The following is a 19,231-nucleotide window of genomic DNA, read 5'->3' on the forward strand; positions in this document are numbered from 1 at the left end:
CACACAGACAGACGAGCACTGCGTAATAGGGAGACAGACAGGCAGAGATATATAAATAAACAGGGAAGGCACATGTACTGAAAGAAGAAAAAAGATCAACGTGCGTTGTTCCTGTAGCACTGAATGAGCTCACCCGCTCTAACATCACCCCTCCCCCGAGTCAGATTGCAGTCTTTTATCAGCACATTTAGAGGACAAAGGATGCTGGTGGAGAGGTGTGAACGGATTTAAGAAGCGATTTAAGGTGGGCCGGATATACGAGTTTTTTCGTAGGCTGGTAATTCTAGTGTTAAATCAGTTTTCTTCCAAGTCATCACTCATCTTGGACAGTCAAACAAAACAAGGCAAATAATGATATTCCCTCAGTGTTTCCACATAGTGAATAGTTTGCCAATTTTAAACGTTGGCAGTATGACTGGTAAGGGGAGAGAGTTAGCTGATATGATGGAGAAAAGGAAGGTTGATATATTGTGCATGCAAGAGACTAAATGGAAGGGGAGTAAGGCCAGGTGGATCAGAGGTGGATTCAAACTGTTCTATCACCGTGTGGATGGGAGGAGAAATGGGGTAGGGGTTATTCTGAAGGAACTGTATGTCAATAGTGTTTTGGAAGTGAAAGCAGTGTCAGACAGAATAATGATTATGAAGCAGGAAATTGGTGGTGTGATGATGAATGTTGTTAGTTGCATATTCCCTGCAAGTTGGGTGTGTGATGGATGAGAAAGAAGATTTCTGGAGTGAGTTGAATGAAGTGAATGAAGTGATGGACAGTGTACCCAAGGGACAGAAAGTGGTGACTGGAGTGGATTTCAATAGACATGTTGGTGAAGGGTAGGTATGGTGTCAAGGAGAGGAATGAAGAAGATCAGATGATAGTGGATTTTCCAAAAATGGATGGGCATGGCTGTAGTGAATACATATTTTAAGAAGAGGGAGGAACATAGGATGACGTAAAACAGAAAATGCACACAGATAGATTATATCCTATGTAGAAGAGTCAATCTGAAGAAGATTAAAGACTGCAAAGTGGTAGCAGGGGAAAGTGGGTTAGACAGCATAGGATGGTGGTCTGTAGGATGACGTTGGAGATCAAGAAGAGGAGGAGAGTGAGGGCAGGGACAAGGATCAAATGGTGGAAGTTGAAAAAGGAATACAGTAATCCCTCCTCCATCGCGGGGGTTGCGTTCCAGAGCCACCCGTGAAATAAGAAAATCCGCGAAGTAGAAACCATATGTTTATATGGTTATTTTTATATTGTCATGCTTGGGTAACAGATTTGCGCAGAAACACAGGAGGTTGTAGAGAGACAGGAACATTATTCAAACACTGCAAACAAACATTTGTTTCTTTTTCAAAAGTTTAAACTGTGCTCCATGACAAGACAGAGATGACAGTTCCATCTCACAATTAAAAGAATGCAAACATATCTTCCTCTTCAAAGGAGTGCTTGTCAGGAGCACAGAATGACACATAGATAGAGAAAAGCAAACAAATCAATAGGGCTGTTTGGCTTTTAAGTATGCGAAGCACCAGGGCACAAAGCTGTTGAAGGCGGCAGCTCACACCCCCTCCGTCAGGAGCAGGGAGAGAGAGAGAGAGAGAGAGAGAGATAGAGAGAGACAGAGTTTGTTTTTCACTCAAAAATCAATACGTGCCCTTCGAGCTTTTAAGTATGCAAAGCACCTTGCAGCATGTCGTTTCAGGAAGCAGCTGCACAAAAGATAGCAACGTGAAGATAATCTTTCAGCATTTTTAGACGAGCGTCCGTATCGTCTAGGTGTGCGAACAGCCCCCCTGCTCACACCCCCTACGTCAGGATCACAGATAGTCAGCGCAAGAGAGAGAGAAAAGTAAGTTGGATAGCTTCTCAGCCATCTGCCAATAGCGTCCCTTGTATGAAATCAACTGGGCCAACCAACTGAGGAAGCATGTACCAGAAATTAAAAGACCCATTGTCCGCAGAAATCCGCGATATATATTTAAATATGCTTACATATAAAATCCGCGATGGAGTGAAGCCGCGAAAGGCAAAGCGATATATAGCGAGGGATCACTGTACTGCAAGGTTGTTAAGGGAGGAGGTAAGACAGGCATTTCATTCCAATGAAGAGTTACCAGATAGCTGGGCAAGTACAGCAGAAGTAGTAAGGGTGACAGCAAGAGGGGCGCTTAGTGTGACATCTGGAAAGAGGAGAAAGGAAAAGGAAACCTGGTGGTGGAATGGGAAAGTACAGGAGAGTATACAGAGGAAGAGAATGGCAAAGAAGAAGTGGGATAATCAGAGAGATGCAGAAAGTAGACAAGAGTACAAGGAGACAAGGCACAAGGTAAACAGAGAGGTGGCAAAGTGTAAAGAAAAGGAGTATGATGAGTTGTATGAAAGGTTGGACAGTAAGGAGGGAGAAAAGGACCTGCACCAATTGGCTAGACAGAGGGACCAAGCTGAGAAAGATGTGCAGCACGTTAGGGTGATAAAGGATAAAGATGGAAACATACTCACAAGCGAGGAGGGTGTGTTGAGCAGATGGAAACAATAGTTTGAGAGAGTGATGAATGAAGAGAATATATGAGAGAGAGAGAGAGAGAGAGAGAGAGAGAGAGAGAGAGAGAGAGAGAGTGAGAGAGAGAGAAGGTTGGATGATGTGGAGATAGTGAATCAGGAAGTGAAACGGATTAGCAAGGAGAAAGTAAGGACAGCTATGATGAAGATGAAGAATGGAAAGGCTGTTAGATATGGAAAAAGATGATCCACTGTGACAACCCCTAATGGGAGCAGCCAAAAGAAGAAGAAGTACTAATGACAAAATGTTGACATGAAGTGTATAACATGTGAAGACTCTGCAGTCTACACTGGGATAACGTTTTGTCCAACTTGAGCTGCATCTGCGGGGGATGGGATAGTAGGCTGCTTGCTGCCAGTGCGATTGACAGTGTTGCAAAACAAAGATGCTGATGAGGAGGTACGAGGGTATTTAAGGTGGCCCAGCATTATGACTTTTTTCATAGGCTTCAAGGATTCTACTGTAGGTGTTAACCATGGTAAAATACTCAATGGTTATTACACTGCTGTATGTTTTAATTATCAATACCATGTTTTTTTAAACACTGTCAAAAACGCAAAGAATTTAAATTGAGCATTTTGCACTTTAATATTATAACTATGGCAGAAGGCACCCATCAAAGGAGGCCAAGTCTGAAGTAAGGTCCTGTTTTGGTTTTTTGAAAAGTGTTCAGGAGAAATTAATTGAAGATGATTTCCCTATCTGCAGAAAATGCAAAAATAACACTGCAGCAAAGGGGGGCAACACATAAAATAAATGAGTTGAGACAATTGCTTGCTGGGATACAGCGAATTCAAGGTAAGTAATATTTAGTTTGTTGCTGTCATTTTGACTCTTTAATTTTACATACGCTAGTAAGTATCTGACTGCATATGTATTGTCCTGATGTTTGTGTTACCATGTGTCTGCACTGTTCACTGCATACGGTGCTCTATCCAGTACATTTTGTTTATTTGTATTACAAGTACAAGTCTTTAAATGTGCTATGTTTACATCCTGCCTTATAAACTAACCAAGAGTTAAATTTCTATTAAAAACATTCATATAAGCACTGGGACAAAGTGATCCAATTGAAAAATCTGGTGTACATTTTACTTAAAATTACACAAAGGTTTAAAATTTGGCACGGGAATAAAGCTGTCACTACATGTTGCAGTTGATCGGCAATCTGATTGGCTGTTCATTACAGCTGGATAAGTGCACTGCAGGAGTCAAAGATGTGGCTGATGCACAACTCATCTGACTAATTGTTCTTAAAGTTCTTAAAAGTGAAGGCTAAAACAATTTAAAGTATGTACTTACACGAAAAGCAATGTCGACATTCAGGAAATTGACTTGGATTATTAGTGAAATTGTATTGAGTTTTGTGCACTTTTATTTGATGAACTGACGCTAGCAATTCATGGCTGTGTTATGAGACTTAGACGCTTGAAACTGTCATTTCTTTGTCAGAGGTAGATTGGATGCCTTTTAAAACAAACTGAAAAGCAAAATCAGTGACAATGGAGGTAGTAGCTAAGAGAGAGAATTAAAACAAAATTGAGTGCCATTATAAACAATGCTGCACATCGTCCTTATGAGATACTAGCATTGACTAATTTTAGCCCAAGAATGAAACAAAAGCATGTAAAGAAACGCTCCTGGGGCTCCTTTATACAAACAGCAAAATGCCTTTAAAACATGTCACTGTGACAGTAACTCTTATTTAATCTTTAGCCAACTCAGATGTGTTGCCTTTCTTTTTAGTTTAATTTTCTTTAAGACATTCTGGTGATGGTGGTCTGCTGGATTACCAGCTTTGCAAACCCAGGTAAGCTTGTAGAAGCCCAGCTTTATATACAGGGTGAAGAGTTACCTGTAAATTGTTTTTACAGCATTATTTGTAAAATGTTATGTACAGTACATGTGGATAGCACTCTGTTAACAGAGCATAAACATAGTTGGCATCTATTAATATTCTCAGAAATTTTTATTCCAAAAATATCATTAGTTTGACTTTTAGGGATATTCTGAGGTATAATATGTCCTTTACAGTGCACCTTTAGTTGACTACAACCAGTAATCTATGTGTATCACTGCATTAAAATTTGTCATGCTTGGGCCATTAAGAGGGTTGTCCTGTTAGTAAAGATAAGGTTTACACCTGAAAAAGTATCTTCACAATCTGCAGTGTTTGGGGTAATAGTAACAAGCAATTTTACAACCTCCAGTATACATCTTAGGTGACCAGAGTATCTATCAGATAATGGTGAGAATCTTGCTTTTTATGAGATTCCTTTTAGTGACTGCATAAGGCAAGACCAGTTTGTAATGGAATACAGCCATCCAATTTCTAAGGTTAATGTCTCTTTCCTAAGCCTGAACACTTGAACATTTCTGATAGGAGAATTATTAGAACAATCAAGGCATCACATGTGCTCCACAATTTTCTAAATATTTTAAGTTATTTCCTCCGATGTAGTAAGCCCTGTCAGTTGAAATGAGTTACCTGCTGTATTATAGTGTACATTTGTTTCCAAGTGTAACATTTTATTAAATGACACCACTGAATCAGCATTTGTTAGATATTGCAGGCTGACTAGTAAACAGTCTGTGACTGTGCTTTCTCACTTTTTCAATCATAAAATTAGTTTTGACTGAAAACAAAAGACCTCTTTTATATGTGGTTTATGGGCTCTCTTTGCATACATCAGGGTACATTCTCCGTCTTGGCCATGATGCTTGTACACTGCCTGCAGTCATTGTTCCTTTGTGGAAAATGCTCCATATTACACCCGCTAAAAAAGTTATTCACATACTTAAAAAGTTATTTTCTATTTATTTTTGTCGTAATGCTGCTTGTAATTATGATACCTTTTATTTATAACTGTACTAAAGCATCTCATCATCCCCTCTGCTATTTTTTTTATCCATAACAAAGCTTCAACTATTACTTTTTTTTTCATATTGCTGTAAATGACAAGAGAATACGATTAACTTCTGCCATTCTTGCCCTCATTGCCCCAGTTGCATTCCAGATAATGCAGTTTTTTTACTTGCTTTATAGACTTGCTGGACAATTTTGCTATATTACTTACTGTGGGTGTGTGTGCGCACATGCAGACCCATTAACCAAAAGTGGTGAAGTGAGAGAGGGAGAAAGAAAGACAGTATAATATTGTCATGAGTGGATGATATTTATGGAGGACTATTTTGGACAAAATTAAATAAATAAATAAATGCGCAAATAAATTAAAGTTCTGTGAAATGTGAGCATAAATAAATAAATGTTTCATGAAATGAAGCCTTAATAAATAAATGTGCCATGAAATGACAGCATAAATAAATAAATGTGTCACGAAATATGTTTTTTGTTGCTTATTTATTTATTTCATTTTGTCCGTAACATTCCTCCAAACCATCATGAAATACGACTTGAAATAAAACTGTCACTTTCACTCGTCAAAGTTGAGAGGGTGGGCTCTAACACACCCTCTAGTTATTGATTTGTTGAGTGTTACCTTCAGCCTAGAGTAATCGAACTATGAGCCATATGATTCTCAAGGTACCAAAGCGCATGCTTAAAGTTGTGCTTGTGAGTGTCCATGGCGAATATGACTGCTACAAAAAGTTGCCCAGAGTTGCTACGTGAAGCGGCAGTTTTAATTCAGGAAGCTCTAACCTCTTCATCCCCTCAGGAATCAGCACATGAGGTTTCAGCTGTAAGTGCCCCACTTGATAGCCGAAGACCTACCCCCACTTTGTCGAGTACTCACTCTACTCCTGTTCAAGATATACTACTGTATTTTAGGTGGCTGTGCTAATAGCGCTGTAAATTTGCAATAGTTATTTGTCTGCAAAATACAAACCTGCCTACAAGTAAACAGAAAGACCTGACGGTAGCCACATCACAAACGAAATATCAGTTGCTGAATACTGAAGAGCTATTAAATCTAACAGAAATATTTTGTGAATGTCGCACAATAGTTGAGTTGGAGCCATCATTTTATAAACATACTCGCCTCTTTATATTCACTTTGTTACACCAGGTTTCCATCCAAGGAGTTTTTGCGAAAAAAATATTTAGCGCTTCAAATTTTTTTACCGATATAGCCGATGGAAATGCTAATTATCGATAAAATGTTGTACATGTCGACATAATATTTTTCCGTTTAACTTTAGCGCATAAATTCTATATCGATACTTCAGATGTCGCAAAAACTACATTGGAAACAGTTTTTGTCGGAAAAAAGGGCTTTAACGCAAATAAATGTGTCACATTTTCATCACGTGCAATCAAAACGAGAATGGCGGAGCGGTTCGCATGGTCTGATGAAGAGAGTTTTTTTTTTGATTAAACGTCGTTATTTTGTATTAATTCAAATTTCAGTTTTAATTAAAAACCTTAAGGGAAGCAGGTTAATTCAGTTGTTATCGCACTGTGAAGGGATGTTGAAAGGTAGGCTCACCTGTACAGATCCGATGCTGCAAACACAGCTGCATCATGGGCACTTCCAGGAGTGCCAACGCAAATGTCTCGTATCATGCACCTGTCATCAACAAGGGCCTGGAGAACAATAGATGGCCACCCTTTGCGATTAATGTAATCGCGGTAGCCTTCCGTCGGGGGAAGAATAGGCACAAGCGTGCCATCCAGCGCACCGTAAATCTGTGGCACAAGATGCACCAAGGAATTGCGGTATGCAATTTCATTGGCCTCCGCTTCAGTCGGAAGTCTGATATAACGCCGCATTAATTTTTCTTTAATAGCGGTGCACACAGCATATACACATCGATGGACGGTAGTTTTACTAACCCCGAAAGTTTCTCCAACTACTCTATACTCGGCGCAGGTTGCCAGCTTGTAAAGGGCGATGGCAATCCGCTTTTGGGTTGGAACCAGTGGTCGGTGGCAACCTGTGATGGGCGCAACATCAGGACTGATGAATCCACACAACATCTCAAACATCGGTCGTGTCATTATAAAATGTTGCAGCCAGAGATTTTCTGTTAAGTCTCTCCACCACCTCCTCCCAGAAGGTCTTATTCCGTCGTCTCTCCCATACCCGTGGGTTTCGTCGCACTGGGGTACTTTCTTCGAGCTCTAGGGCTATCAGACAAGCAACTGCTTCATTCTGCTGTCGTCTTCGGATATTATGTACAATTCCAATTATTTGTGAAACTGAAATAACAGTAAGCTGGCAAATTTCAAAAAACTGAATAATCTCTCCATTTCTTTGTTTCTTTGTTTAGTGGAGGGGGTGTAACGTGGAAAACAAAAGGTAGATAATTTGCGACATATGTATGGAAACGGCTCAAGGGCAGATTTTTTTCGCGATACAACAAAAGTTATGCGACAGTTCGTTTTGGGGGGGATGACGTCATCACGCACACCATTTTATTGATAAAAAGCCAGTTTGATGGAAACAGGCTGGAGACAGCAAATTTCGCAAATTTTTTTTACGTATATTCTGTTTGTCGATAACAAAACGTCGCAAAAACCTGGATGGAAACTTTAATGAGTATAATTGAACAGTGGTTATCTTAAAATGCAGTTTTCACCTACTGTCAAGTGATTTTGGTAGACTGAGAATGCAGAAATTAATTTGATGCAAAGGATGTGGAGGAAACAAAACAGGTTTATGTGCATTTTTAGGATAATAAACTTTAATATGAACAGTTGTTTTTCTTCTCACTTAACGGTATGTTATACACATATATTGTTGCAAGTGTTTGTTTTAGTACATTCAGTAACCCACAGCAGAAAGACTGTGGAAACAATTTTGAGTTAATTTTTCATGCTATTAAATAGCTTTCCGTTACTAATTTCCTATGTTGTTATGCATGTATTTTTCCTTGATTTCTCAATATGTGACTATTTCATTTTTTACTTTTTTCTTAATTATTTTTCTATGTTTACCAATATGTTCTATTTTCTTATATCACATTGTTTATATTTTTCATGTAATTGTATTTTTAATTTTTTATTCTATGTAATTGTTAGTCTACTACCTTTGCCTTTTTCTGCTTTTTCTACCACTTTTTATATATAAAAATTTGATTCATTTTCATTTCAGTTTGTATTCTTCATACAATTGGTTTCTGGGGTTTTTTTTGTTGTTGTTTTACCTGTTTTTTCCCCCCTTTTCGTAATTAAACAACACCTTTCTTTGTTTTTCACCACCCCCCATAATTACTGTTTAAAGTAGGTTTTAAACATTTATTTATACTCTGTCTCTCTCTTTCTCTAAGACCTGTGGTTCCTTGCAGTTTAGTGAGCATATTTTTTATACAGTGTTTCCTGGTATCCTGATTCAGTTTTACCCTTCTGTAGTTATTTGTAGTATGTTGCTACTTCTAGCTTTCCTAAACAATCCTCAAAACATGGTGCCCACATTCCAGAAAGGATGATTCTCCTCTACATTTAACTGGGCTTTCAGTGTTGCAGTGAAAGAAATACAGTGATGAGCACATTTATTGAACACATTCAATTTTATCTTGTTAAAAACTATATTGCTGCATGTCAAAAAATTAAAAGAAGCAACACATTTAATAACAGCAGAGGTAGCACGGCTATTTGCCCCGTATGGGGGCTCAAACAACCCAAGGAGGCAATTTAGGTCTACTAGAAGGATGCCTTCTACAAGCATAGTACATCACATAATGTACACACATAATTTCTGTTGTCTAAGTGACCAGACTTCTACCAAAATACCAAGTGTGTTTGTCAAAGCAAGCCTTGCTGCCTCTGGACTTGGAGAAAAGAGGATCTCCTTCACAGGTATGTAATATTATTAGACCACAAATAAGTAGCCCAGTTAACATAATGTAAAGTATGGAAGGAGAGAAATAATTTTGGTTTTGCAGAATAATGTCAGCAGTGTGAAAAGATCATAAATGTGAAATTACATGGTTAAGTAAAATGTGTGACATTTAATTCAAACTGGAACGTCGGTCTTCTTGCATTCTTCCATTTCTCTGCAACAATTCTCTCTCTGAAATATGTGATATCTTCGGCAGAATCCATTTCATCGGCAGTAGTAAGCATTTTTCTAATTAATTCTTGTGCTATCTCGTTTACTTCCATCTCACACACAGCCATGTTGAATTAGGCATAGCCAATCTACAGAAGTCAATTAACCAATCAATAACTAGATGGTGTGTTAGAGCCCACCCTCTCAACTTTGACGAGTTAAAGTGACAGTTTTATTTCAAGTCGTATTTCATGATGGTTTGGAGGAATGTTACGGACAAAATGAAATAAATAAATAAGCAACAAAAAACATATTTCGTGACACATTTATTTATTTATGCTCTCATTTCATGGCAAATTTATTTATTAAGGCTTCATTTCATGATACATTTATTTATTTATGCTCACATTTCACAGAACTTTAATTTATTTGCGCATTTATTTATTTATTTAATTTTGTCCGAAATAGTCCTCCATAGATATTCATGATGAAGAGATACACTTCAAATATTTTTGCATTTCTTCCTTGCACTTTTATGACCTGATGCTTCATATTTAGCACTTTGTTCATCTTTCTGGCACCAACATAACAAGCCTCTCTTTGATATTCACCATTGAGGGTACGCATCACCACAACACCTATGTTAAATAACAACACTGATTGTATGGTGGTGTTTGGCATTGCATTATCTTAACTCCATGGCAATTGCAAGCACACAAATGAGCAAGAAACATACTCTTACCTTGAAAAGAATAGGACCAAGAATCCACCTTAATAAAAGCACAAGTGTTAGTATGTGTGTGTCTGTGTATCTGGGTGTCTATTTGGAGCTATGTCTCTTTTATGTATCATTTGGAAAGGAGTTTGTAAAAGCTGTGCTAATGTTTGTGATGTGCCATCTATTGGAATGAAAAAGGCAATGCAGTGTATTACTACATGCATTATAAAATACATTCCAGCACTGTAAAAATGCTGAACATGCTGAGGTCTACAGTGATTACTTAGACTTCAACCTGTCTTAGATGGGTAATACAGCTAGTCTTTGATAAAATGATTATTTCTAGTTTCCTTCTGTTATCACGTTGTTTTAAACAGAAATCTTTAAATCTGCAAACTGGATGCATCTGATAAGTTTTAAGGCTTTTTCTATCCCAAATGAACACAGGGCTTCCACAGAGCCCCATTTCTAAGGTGCAAGAACAGACCAAGTATTTTTAAAATGTACTAAAAATGCTTCACTTTAGAACATAGTTTTAAGTGGAATTTTATTTTTATATATACAAACATGATTAAATACAAGAGGACACAAAAGTAGAAATTCACAGATGAGCTACTATGCAGATGAATTCAAATATTTTTTAATACTTGAATTGCTGATTGGTATATAATCAGAGGACTATATTTTGTCAGCTCTGCATTGACAATATTATTCTGATCAACAATAACAAAAGACCATCAATAATAAAAGGTATACAAAGTATTAGATATCTTTAAATGTTTACCAAATATGTTCATATATAAAGATAAATAAAGAATGCTATAATTATTGTTGTTTTATCTCTGTTTTTATCTTGCCTTGCCTTTGTTTAATCTTTTTATGTTGCACTTTGAGATTTAACACTAATGTAAAGTGCCCCTATAAATAAAATGCATTATTATTATTATTAAATGTACTAAGACAGAATAATTCTCTCACCAGAGTTGTTTCCAGCAAACGGTAACTAAGAAGTTCTTGTAAGACATCCCTGTTACTAGCTTGCAAGATGTAATTCAATAGCTTGACCACCTGAAGGCGAGTGTTTCCCAAAGGAGGATCCAGTACTCCAAATGTCATCTTCATGGGCTCTTTCTGGGAAGAAACCAACATTGGAATCAAAGGAAAAATGATGGATTAGAAATACAGGAGATTAATAATCAGAACCAAAAAGAGTGGATAAAATAATGGAATGCCATTTATGGTTTTGGAAATGGAGTAAGCATTAATGTAATAAATAAATCTGGATAGACATTAAGTAATGTAGTGCTTATTTGGAAACCTAGGTGCCACAATCATATAAAAAAAAATAAATATGAATATTGAAAGAGGAGGCAGGTGTGTCTGTTTAATTTGCCAACAATCTATTGCTCTAATGAAGAAATATAAAGTAATATAGTGTAGAGGTATTATAAAACAAATAGGATATGTTTTCCTCTCTGGGTGTTTCTATTTTGTTGGATACAGATTTTTGCCTGTGATGCCATTGTGTTTACTGTTCTCATTGCAACTTTACGTCAGGTGGCAAATGTAGCAAGGATTTCCTAATATTGGGGAAACATTTTTAAAGTAAATAAACAAACACCTGCTTTTCTTTACCTTTGTCACCTACTTTTTTTATATTAACCTTTGTATTTTTTTTTACTTTGAATTTCTGATCAGTGTTTCGGTTAGACACTCAGATTAATCACTCAGAAAGCCTGTTGGCTCAACAAAACCAGCTGTTTTTCCCCATAACAGCTAAGCTCAAGAAAATGCTACAAAGACTAGCTATGAGGGGGTTCAACTTGTATTCCAGCATTGGAAACTTTTTGCAAACAGTAACTTTATAACAACAGCAACTATGAGGTGGTCCTTTACAATGTGCCCAGAGAAAAACAAGAAATAAAAACCTTTAGCCTTGCAGAGAACACAGTTGGTGTTTTTTTTTAATTTAATGAAGTAATTACAATGATTTTATGGATTTAATAATAGATCCTCAATCTAAGGGGTCTCACAGGAACAGCAATAGCTAGGTATATTTTCATACTGAGGTAGTCGTCTATCTATTATAAAAAGAAATCTCCTGTCCTAGAAAGCAAAAAGCAAGTCTACGATACGTGATCTTCTCGCAAGACATTTTAAAGACCCGTGAGACCAAAGACACGCCCTACTTACAATCTATCAAATAGGACAACAGGCAGCAAAACATTCAGTCTTGTGAAGGATATGAGCACACACAGATCCAGGGCTGAAAGCGCATATAAAGCATATAAGGTACGTTATAAATGAAATGTCGACATCTAAGCGAAGAAGAAAGCAGCGCGGAGAAAAGAGACTCAAATGCGTTGGATGGAAAAATGAGTAAAAAAGAATAATCGAGGTGCAAATTCAGAAAATAAGGAAAGTAATCATCAGCCCAGAACAAGTGGAATTGAAAAAAAAAAAGCATGTCCAATCCGGCTCAGAATTAAAAGACAATGAGTAAAAGAAAGTAGAACTTCATAAAGATGTTTACAAACGTTGACGCTAAACACATGCAAGCAAATTAGAAAGGCTCAAAAAAAATAAAAAAACACGGCGCTATACACGTATGGAGAAAGTTAAAGGATATGAAAGTAGGAAAATTAGAAAATATAAAAAAAGAAAGTAAAGATCGCAGTAGCGCAAACAAACAAACTGCCTCATTTAACTATGCACCAGTCTAACTTTGGTTTTGCACAATAATTACTACACTATTGCATTTTAACACTTAATTCTACTTTATTCACATAATTGTACTTATTTATTATGTTCTACTATACTGTTACCTTTCAATGTATGACTTTTTGTTAATCTAACTGATATTCTTTTAACTTTGCAGAGTTTTTGATAAGCGGATCAGGATGCATTTCACTGCGTGTTGTCCTGTATAACTATGCATGTGACAAATAAAGAATCTTGAGAATTTCAAAAACGGAGTTTACCGCACATGCATTTATTGGTTACTTTGTTCATGTATATATATTTATCTGTCTGCTTATTTAAAAAACTACATTTACCCCAGGAGTCAAAAACGTTCTGTCTAGCCCTTATACAAAAACCTAGACAAAAGCTGGGGTATCACCTTGGTAACCGTATGAACTTTTGGAACTGTGAGAGGAAAACAGCACAACTTTACAGACAGGAGTCCAATGCAGAACTCTACTTACTTTTTTACCTTGTAAAAAAAATTATTAACTGCTGATGATGTAGATCGTTTTGTCTGTGCTGAAATTCAAAACAGAGAAACCTATCAATGACCTCATTAAAAAGATTCAGCATATCGGGACTCGCAAGATTACAAATATTATTTTTACAGAAGTTCTGAAATAAAAGTGAAACTAATGAAATAGCAACAATTCAAAGAAAAAAAAAAATCTTAAAAGTGTGTATCCGGAAAACCAAACACGGGGGTTGGCGAGCGAAGCGAGCAGGGGGCGAAGCCCCCTATTCTTTAAAAACACAAACCTCTTATTGTCCAAGCTCTATTGACTTAGGATTAATTCAGCTCCAGCCATGACAGGTGAGAGGATGATGATGGCTTTTATGATCTGCAGGATATTTCAGGAGTCTGGAGGTGATGTTGTAAAATTGTTCTACATTATAAACCTGGGTAGCACACTACACCACAGTAATCAAAGATGGCGTAGCTATTACTACTGTGGTGAAAATTACCAACAAAAAAAAATCACTGCAGTGATGTCTTCAACATCCTCACAAGATTAACACTCAACTTGACAGTGATTCTTCAGTGCAAGGTACATACAGTAAGTATTGCTCCAATTAGTCATCACTAGTACCGGTAAGTAAAATTTCTGAAATCTTTCAGCGAAATTACTATTATGCAGTATAATATCATTAACTATACAGGTAATTTTAAACTTACATTAAAGATTGCTTAAAAGACAACTATTAGGTTAATCCTTTAATTAAAAAGGCACTTTGGTTGTTGGAACAAACTTTTATCTGGTATTTTTTGCTATTTTTAAAGGTTGCCTTGTGGCATGCAACTCTATATTTTTACTCCATATCTAATAAAAAAAAAAATGTACATGTATATAGTTGAAGCCAGGGCTGTGGAGTCTATAGATAAATTCTTCAACTCCGACTCCTTAGTTTCCGGTACTTCTGAAGGAAAGCAAAATACACGTCATTTAACCACATAACTACTGGCTAGAAAGCGGACTCTCTACCTTATTGGCCAGTTAAACAAAAAACAAAAAAAATTAAAACAATAAGGTTTTATTTATTGTTTTTATCAAGTGGCTATAAAGTAGTAGCATGCATTAAAATCAGGAACATGAACTTTACCAGTTCAAAAAATATAAACACATTCTTCGGTAGTTTTAAAACAAAAACAAAGCTTAACTACATGAACAAAAAACAGTTTATATATTAAACTTGGAATACAGTTGTAGAGTAGAATAGCTGTTAAATGCAATCCAAAATTACAGTAACTCAATGCAATGTTCTAAGAAACAGAATTGCTTCTGCCAGATCCTCTTTCATAGAAGCTCTTAAATCTGACTTGATTATTTTTAGAGCTGAAAATAGTCTTTCAACACTGACTTGGGTGGGTGGCATTGCTGTTACACTTCTAGCCACATCACTAATAATCTCTGGATCTACAAGGATGGCTTCTTCTACAGTCACTTTCAGTGAGCGATCATACTTTTCAACTTCTTTTAATTCTTAAAAAAAACTCCTGCTGGAATCTCTTTATTTGGACATTTACTGGATGTTTATCTTTCACACATAGGCAACGACGCTTTGCTTTTGAAACTTCCATTTTGTTCAAGTAGGAATCAAAATCTAATTCTTCATTTGAAGAGGATGATCCTGATCCTGAGTTACCAGTGTGTATAGCTTCATCCAGTGGTGGTGTTTCAGGTAGTAGTAATCCCTTCATGTGAACTGCTACATCATAGAGTGCCTTTTTTCCATTTGCAATCTGGTCACTGCTCAACAAAATTCGATTCATTGGATCAGCATAAATAGCAGCTAACAAGATTTGATTATCCAGTAAGAGACTCTCTTTTCTTCATTGAAGATATGATGCCATCAGCTATTAACCCTCCACTTCTGTTCAGGCAATACATCAAGCTCTTCCATTCCAAGAAAAATTTAACAGGTGTTAAATCTTCATATTGCAACCTCTTGGTGACAGTAAAGGGGTAAGAAAGTAGACTTTCCAGTTCTTTTACTTGTGCCCACTGGCTTTCAGTTAATAAAACATTTTCATTGTTCAGGTCTTCAAGAAGTCAAGAAAGTTCAAGCAAACACTTTACCATCAAATAAGTGCTTCCCCAGCGTGTTGTTTGATCCAAAATGGCTCCTTTTCCGACACGTCTTTTCAAAATGGCATCTGTTTTAGGAGCCCTGCCTGCAACAGTTACTTTCCTCAATTTGCCAATTAGAGTAGTTGCATGACGATCTTTCAATCCATCTTTTATTGCAAGTTGCAGAGTATGAACAGCACAATGCATATGTTGAATAGTAGTAAGCTTAGATGCTTCTTCATCAGTGTTATCCAAAATTTCACTATTCTTTTCGGTTTCACTTTCTCCAATACTTGCAGAACTGTCTTCCTCCAATATCTGTTTGTCACTTTCTTCATCTACTTTATTAATTTTCTCAATTGTGCTTAACATGTTAGAAGCATTATCTGTCACAATACATAGAATCTGTTCTTTTTTTAATTTCAAAATCTTCTAGAACAGGTGGTGTGCAAAGTTATGTTAAAGTTCAGCCCTGGGTGGGTGTAATCCAGATTACAATATGTGAATGTCTGGTTATATAATAGCTCAGCAGAACTTCACACTAGTAGTAACACAGCTATGCACTGGGCTTTATTCTTATATCAGAGAAGTACTTAATTATGACTATTGTTTGTGAAATGGGACATTTGAACTTGCTGTATTTTTTTTTTCATTACAATTTAAATTTATTAGGAGTTGGAACATTTTTGCTGACTCCGACTCCAGGTGCCCAAAATTGTCTCCGACTCCACAGCCCTGGTTGAAGCAAAGTCAACATGTGTGCATATGAATATACAGTGCTACCTGCAGGTACATGATATATGGAGATTATTATGTAATATACTGTACAGATATTTTAATTCTGCCTGTAAATGAACATGGTTTTAGCTGACTAATAATGCATATTTCTTTTTCTTGATCTTCATATAAACCTAAAGTGGTGTTCCAACTGATGTGTAAACAAAAGCAGAACCTAAACTTCAGTCAGTTATAGAAGATGATCATGTGATTGAAAGGAGAATTAAAAACATGTAAAGTTTTTTTGTAATAGGTATTCATCAGTAAACAAATACTTCATAAAGTAATGATCTGATTAACATACAAATATTCTACCATGTACAAAGTGAGTAGATCAGCAAGAAGAACTCCACAAATACCTCTATTTCACAGCAAAACATATGATTCAGCAGTAACATTATGCCACTAATTTAATGTTTTGCAGTTAAGAGAATACAATAATAGCATCCTGTATGATTTGCAATACATTGTTCAACAGAAAAGAAAACAAGCTCTGTGTAATCTCATCTGTTTTTGCAAGACTTGGCAAGACTTACTTGACTTCTGAAAAATATCACCATCTCCACAAAGCTCATTTAATGCAATGCTTTTGTTTTATTTACTGAATACAATTCAAATTAACATTCTTAAAAAAGGTAGGCTGGCTCAAAATTACGTATTTAGTGCACTGAAACAGTACTACTGCTTAAGTTTCTCACACTTTTGCATGTCTTTATTGTAGATAAATGATAACAAAAACAATCACCAGTAGTTGCAATTATCTGAATAAAAATGAAATACATACATACACATAATATACAATGGACAAAACCCTGTCAAAATCACAGATTTTGTGTAATAAAAAATGAAACCAAGACAAATCCTGTCAGAACTTATTCCACCTTTACGGCAAAATTGCAATCTATACAAAGAAGGTGAAAACAAATCAAACTGTTTAGTGAAAAAAGGAAAAAAAACTGGTTGCATTAGTGTGCACATCTCCTAAACTAATACTAAGTTCAGTTGAATCACCTTTTGATTTTTATTACAGCACTCAGCCTTTTTGGGCAAGAGTCTATCAGTTGGGCACATCTGGACTTGGTGATTTGTGCCCACCTCCTTGCAAAAAATTTCCAGATCTGTCAAATTACGAGGGTATCTCCTATGACACTTCAGGTCACTCCACAGATTTTCAATTGGATTAGCATCTGGGCTCTGGCCGGACCACTCCAGAACATTGATCCTCCTTTGAGGAAGCTATTGCTTTGTTGATTTAGATGTATGGTTTGGGTCGTTGTCATGCAGAAAGGTGAACTTCCTCTCCACCTTCAGCTTCCTGACAGATGCTTAAATGTTTAGTGCCAAAATAGACTGATGCTTGGAGCTATTCATGACTCCACCCACCTTGAGTAAAGTGCCAGTTCCAGCTGAAGAAAAGTTGCTCTAAAGCATGATGCTGCCTCCACCATGCTTCACTGTGGGTATGATGTCCTTTTAATGATGTATTGTGTTATTTTTGCACCAAACATACCCTTTGGAACTATGGCCAAATAGTTCAACCTTGGTTTCATCAGATCATAATACATTTTTCCACATGGTTATGGGAGACTGGGTATACCTTTCTGCAAAGTTCAGCTGTGCTTGGATGTTTTTCTTTGTGAGAAAAGGCTTTTATCTTGCTACCCCACCCCACAACCCAGATGTATAAAGAATACGACTGATTGTTGTCACATGTAGGCAACAACCAGTACTTGCCAGGAAATTCGGAAGCTCCTTTAATGTTGCTGTAGGGCTCTTTGTGGCCTCCTTGAACAGTTTTCTCCTTAACTTTTCAATCATGAAAGGACATCCTGATCTTGGTAGAGTCACTGCTGACTCATATTTTCTCCACTTGTTCATGACTGTCTTCACTGTCCTCCATGAGATGTTTAATGGTTTGGATATTTCTTTGTTCCCCTGTCCTAATCGATACCTTTCAATGATGAGATCCCGTTCATGTTGTAAAAGTTGTTTATGGACCAAGATTATTATAGTTTTGCCTTTTTATATTAGTTTTTATTTCTATATTTTTTCTGACCTTACTTGGAAATTCAGTTTAGTTTTAGTTTTCCTTCATCGTGTATTTTTAGTTTTAGTTTAGTTTTTATTTTACAAAGACATTTCTATTTTATTTTTATATATATATTACTTTCAGTTTTAGTTTTAGTAATTATGGCATGGAGCGCCTACGGAGTTAGTTTTGTGTCACAATCAGACAGAACTATACACTTAACAGATTTGGATACGAGTTTAATGTTAGTGGAAGCTTACTACACTGCCTGGTTTACTATCTGGTTTTCTTTTTGTCTGATAAAAACAAGCATAATCAAAACTAGATACTGAATATGAATAATTTTACACAATTGTATCATTTTTTTAAATATTTTCTCATGAAAATCACAGGGGCTTAGGAAAAACAGGGCTCTTAGACTTGAATGAGTGTGCAGACCCCACCTAGCTGTATTGAGGGAAACAAAGAACAACAAGCATGTAGTGTGAAGGTTAGGGGCAGTGAGTCTTGAATAGCCTACCATAATAACAGTAAACCCATAATGAGCAGAGCAAGAGCAGGTAATAAGAGTATGGACAGGCACAAAACAACAGAGACAGCATCTAAGATTAAGAACAATATATACATTATCTAAATCTGTTTATCCAGAGCAGGATCACAGGAAACCTGGAGCCTGTCGCAGCAGGTTTGAATGTAAAGCAGGAAAACTCCCTGGTATGCAATATGTATGATATGGCTGATGTTAAGAACAAAAAGAAAGAATGTGATATTTCAACTATCTATTTTGAGGGACAAAGAAAAACATTGAAAAAAGGGAGACAAATATTTTAAAATATAATTCTGCTAATGGATTACTTTCACAATATCAGGTATTTTGA

General features: G+C 36.5%; 1 protein-coding gene across 2 annotated transcripts in view; it reads right to left on the reverse strand.

Moving 5' to 3' along the window:
• Window positions 1–19,231, reverse strand: part of LOC114661336 (serine/threonine-protein phosphatase 6 regulatory subunit 1-like) — a 150,134-nt gene that overhangs the window by 65,549 nt on the left and 65,354 nt on the right. For both annotated transcript variants that reach the window (XM_051933870.1, XM_051933871.1), the window contains exon 9: window positions 11,211–11,363. In XM_051933870.1, coding sequence (XP_051789830.1) covers window positions 11,211–11,363 — 153 coding nt within the window. The remainder of the gene's footprint in view (window positions 1–11,210; window positions 11,364–19,231) is intronic.

Source organism: Erpetoichthys calabaricus, chromosome 11 (assembly GCF_900747795.2).
Source record: "Erpetoichthys calabaricus chromosome 11, fErpCal1.3, whole genome shotgun sequence".
NCBI classification, from domain to species: domain Eukaryota; kingdom Metazoa; phylum Chordata; class Cladistia; order Polypteriformes; family Polypteridae; genus Erpetoichthys; species Erpetoichthys calabaricus.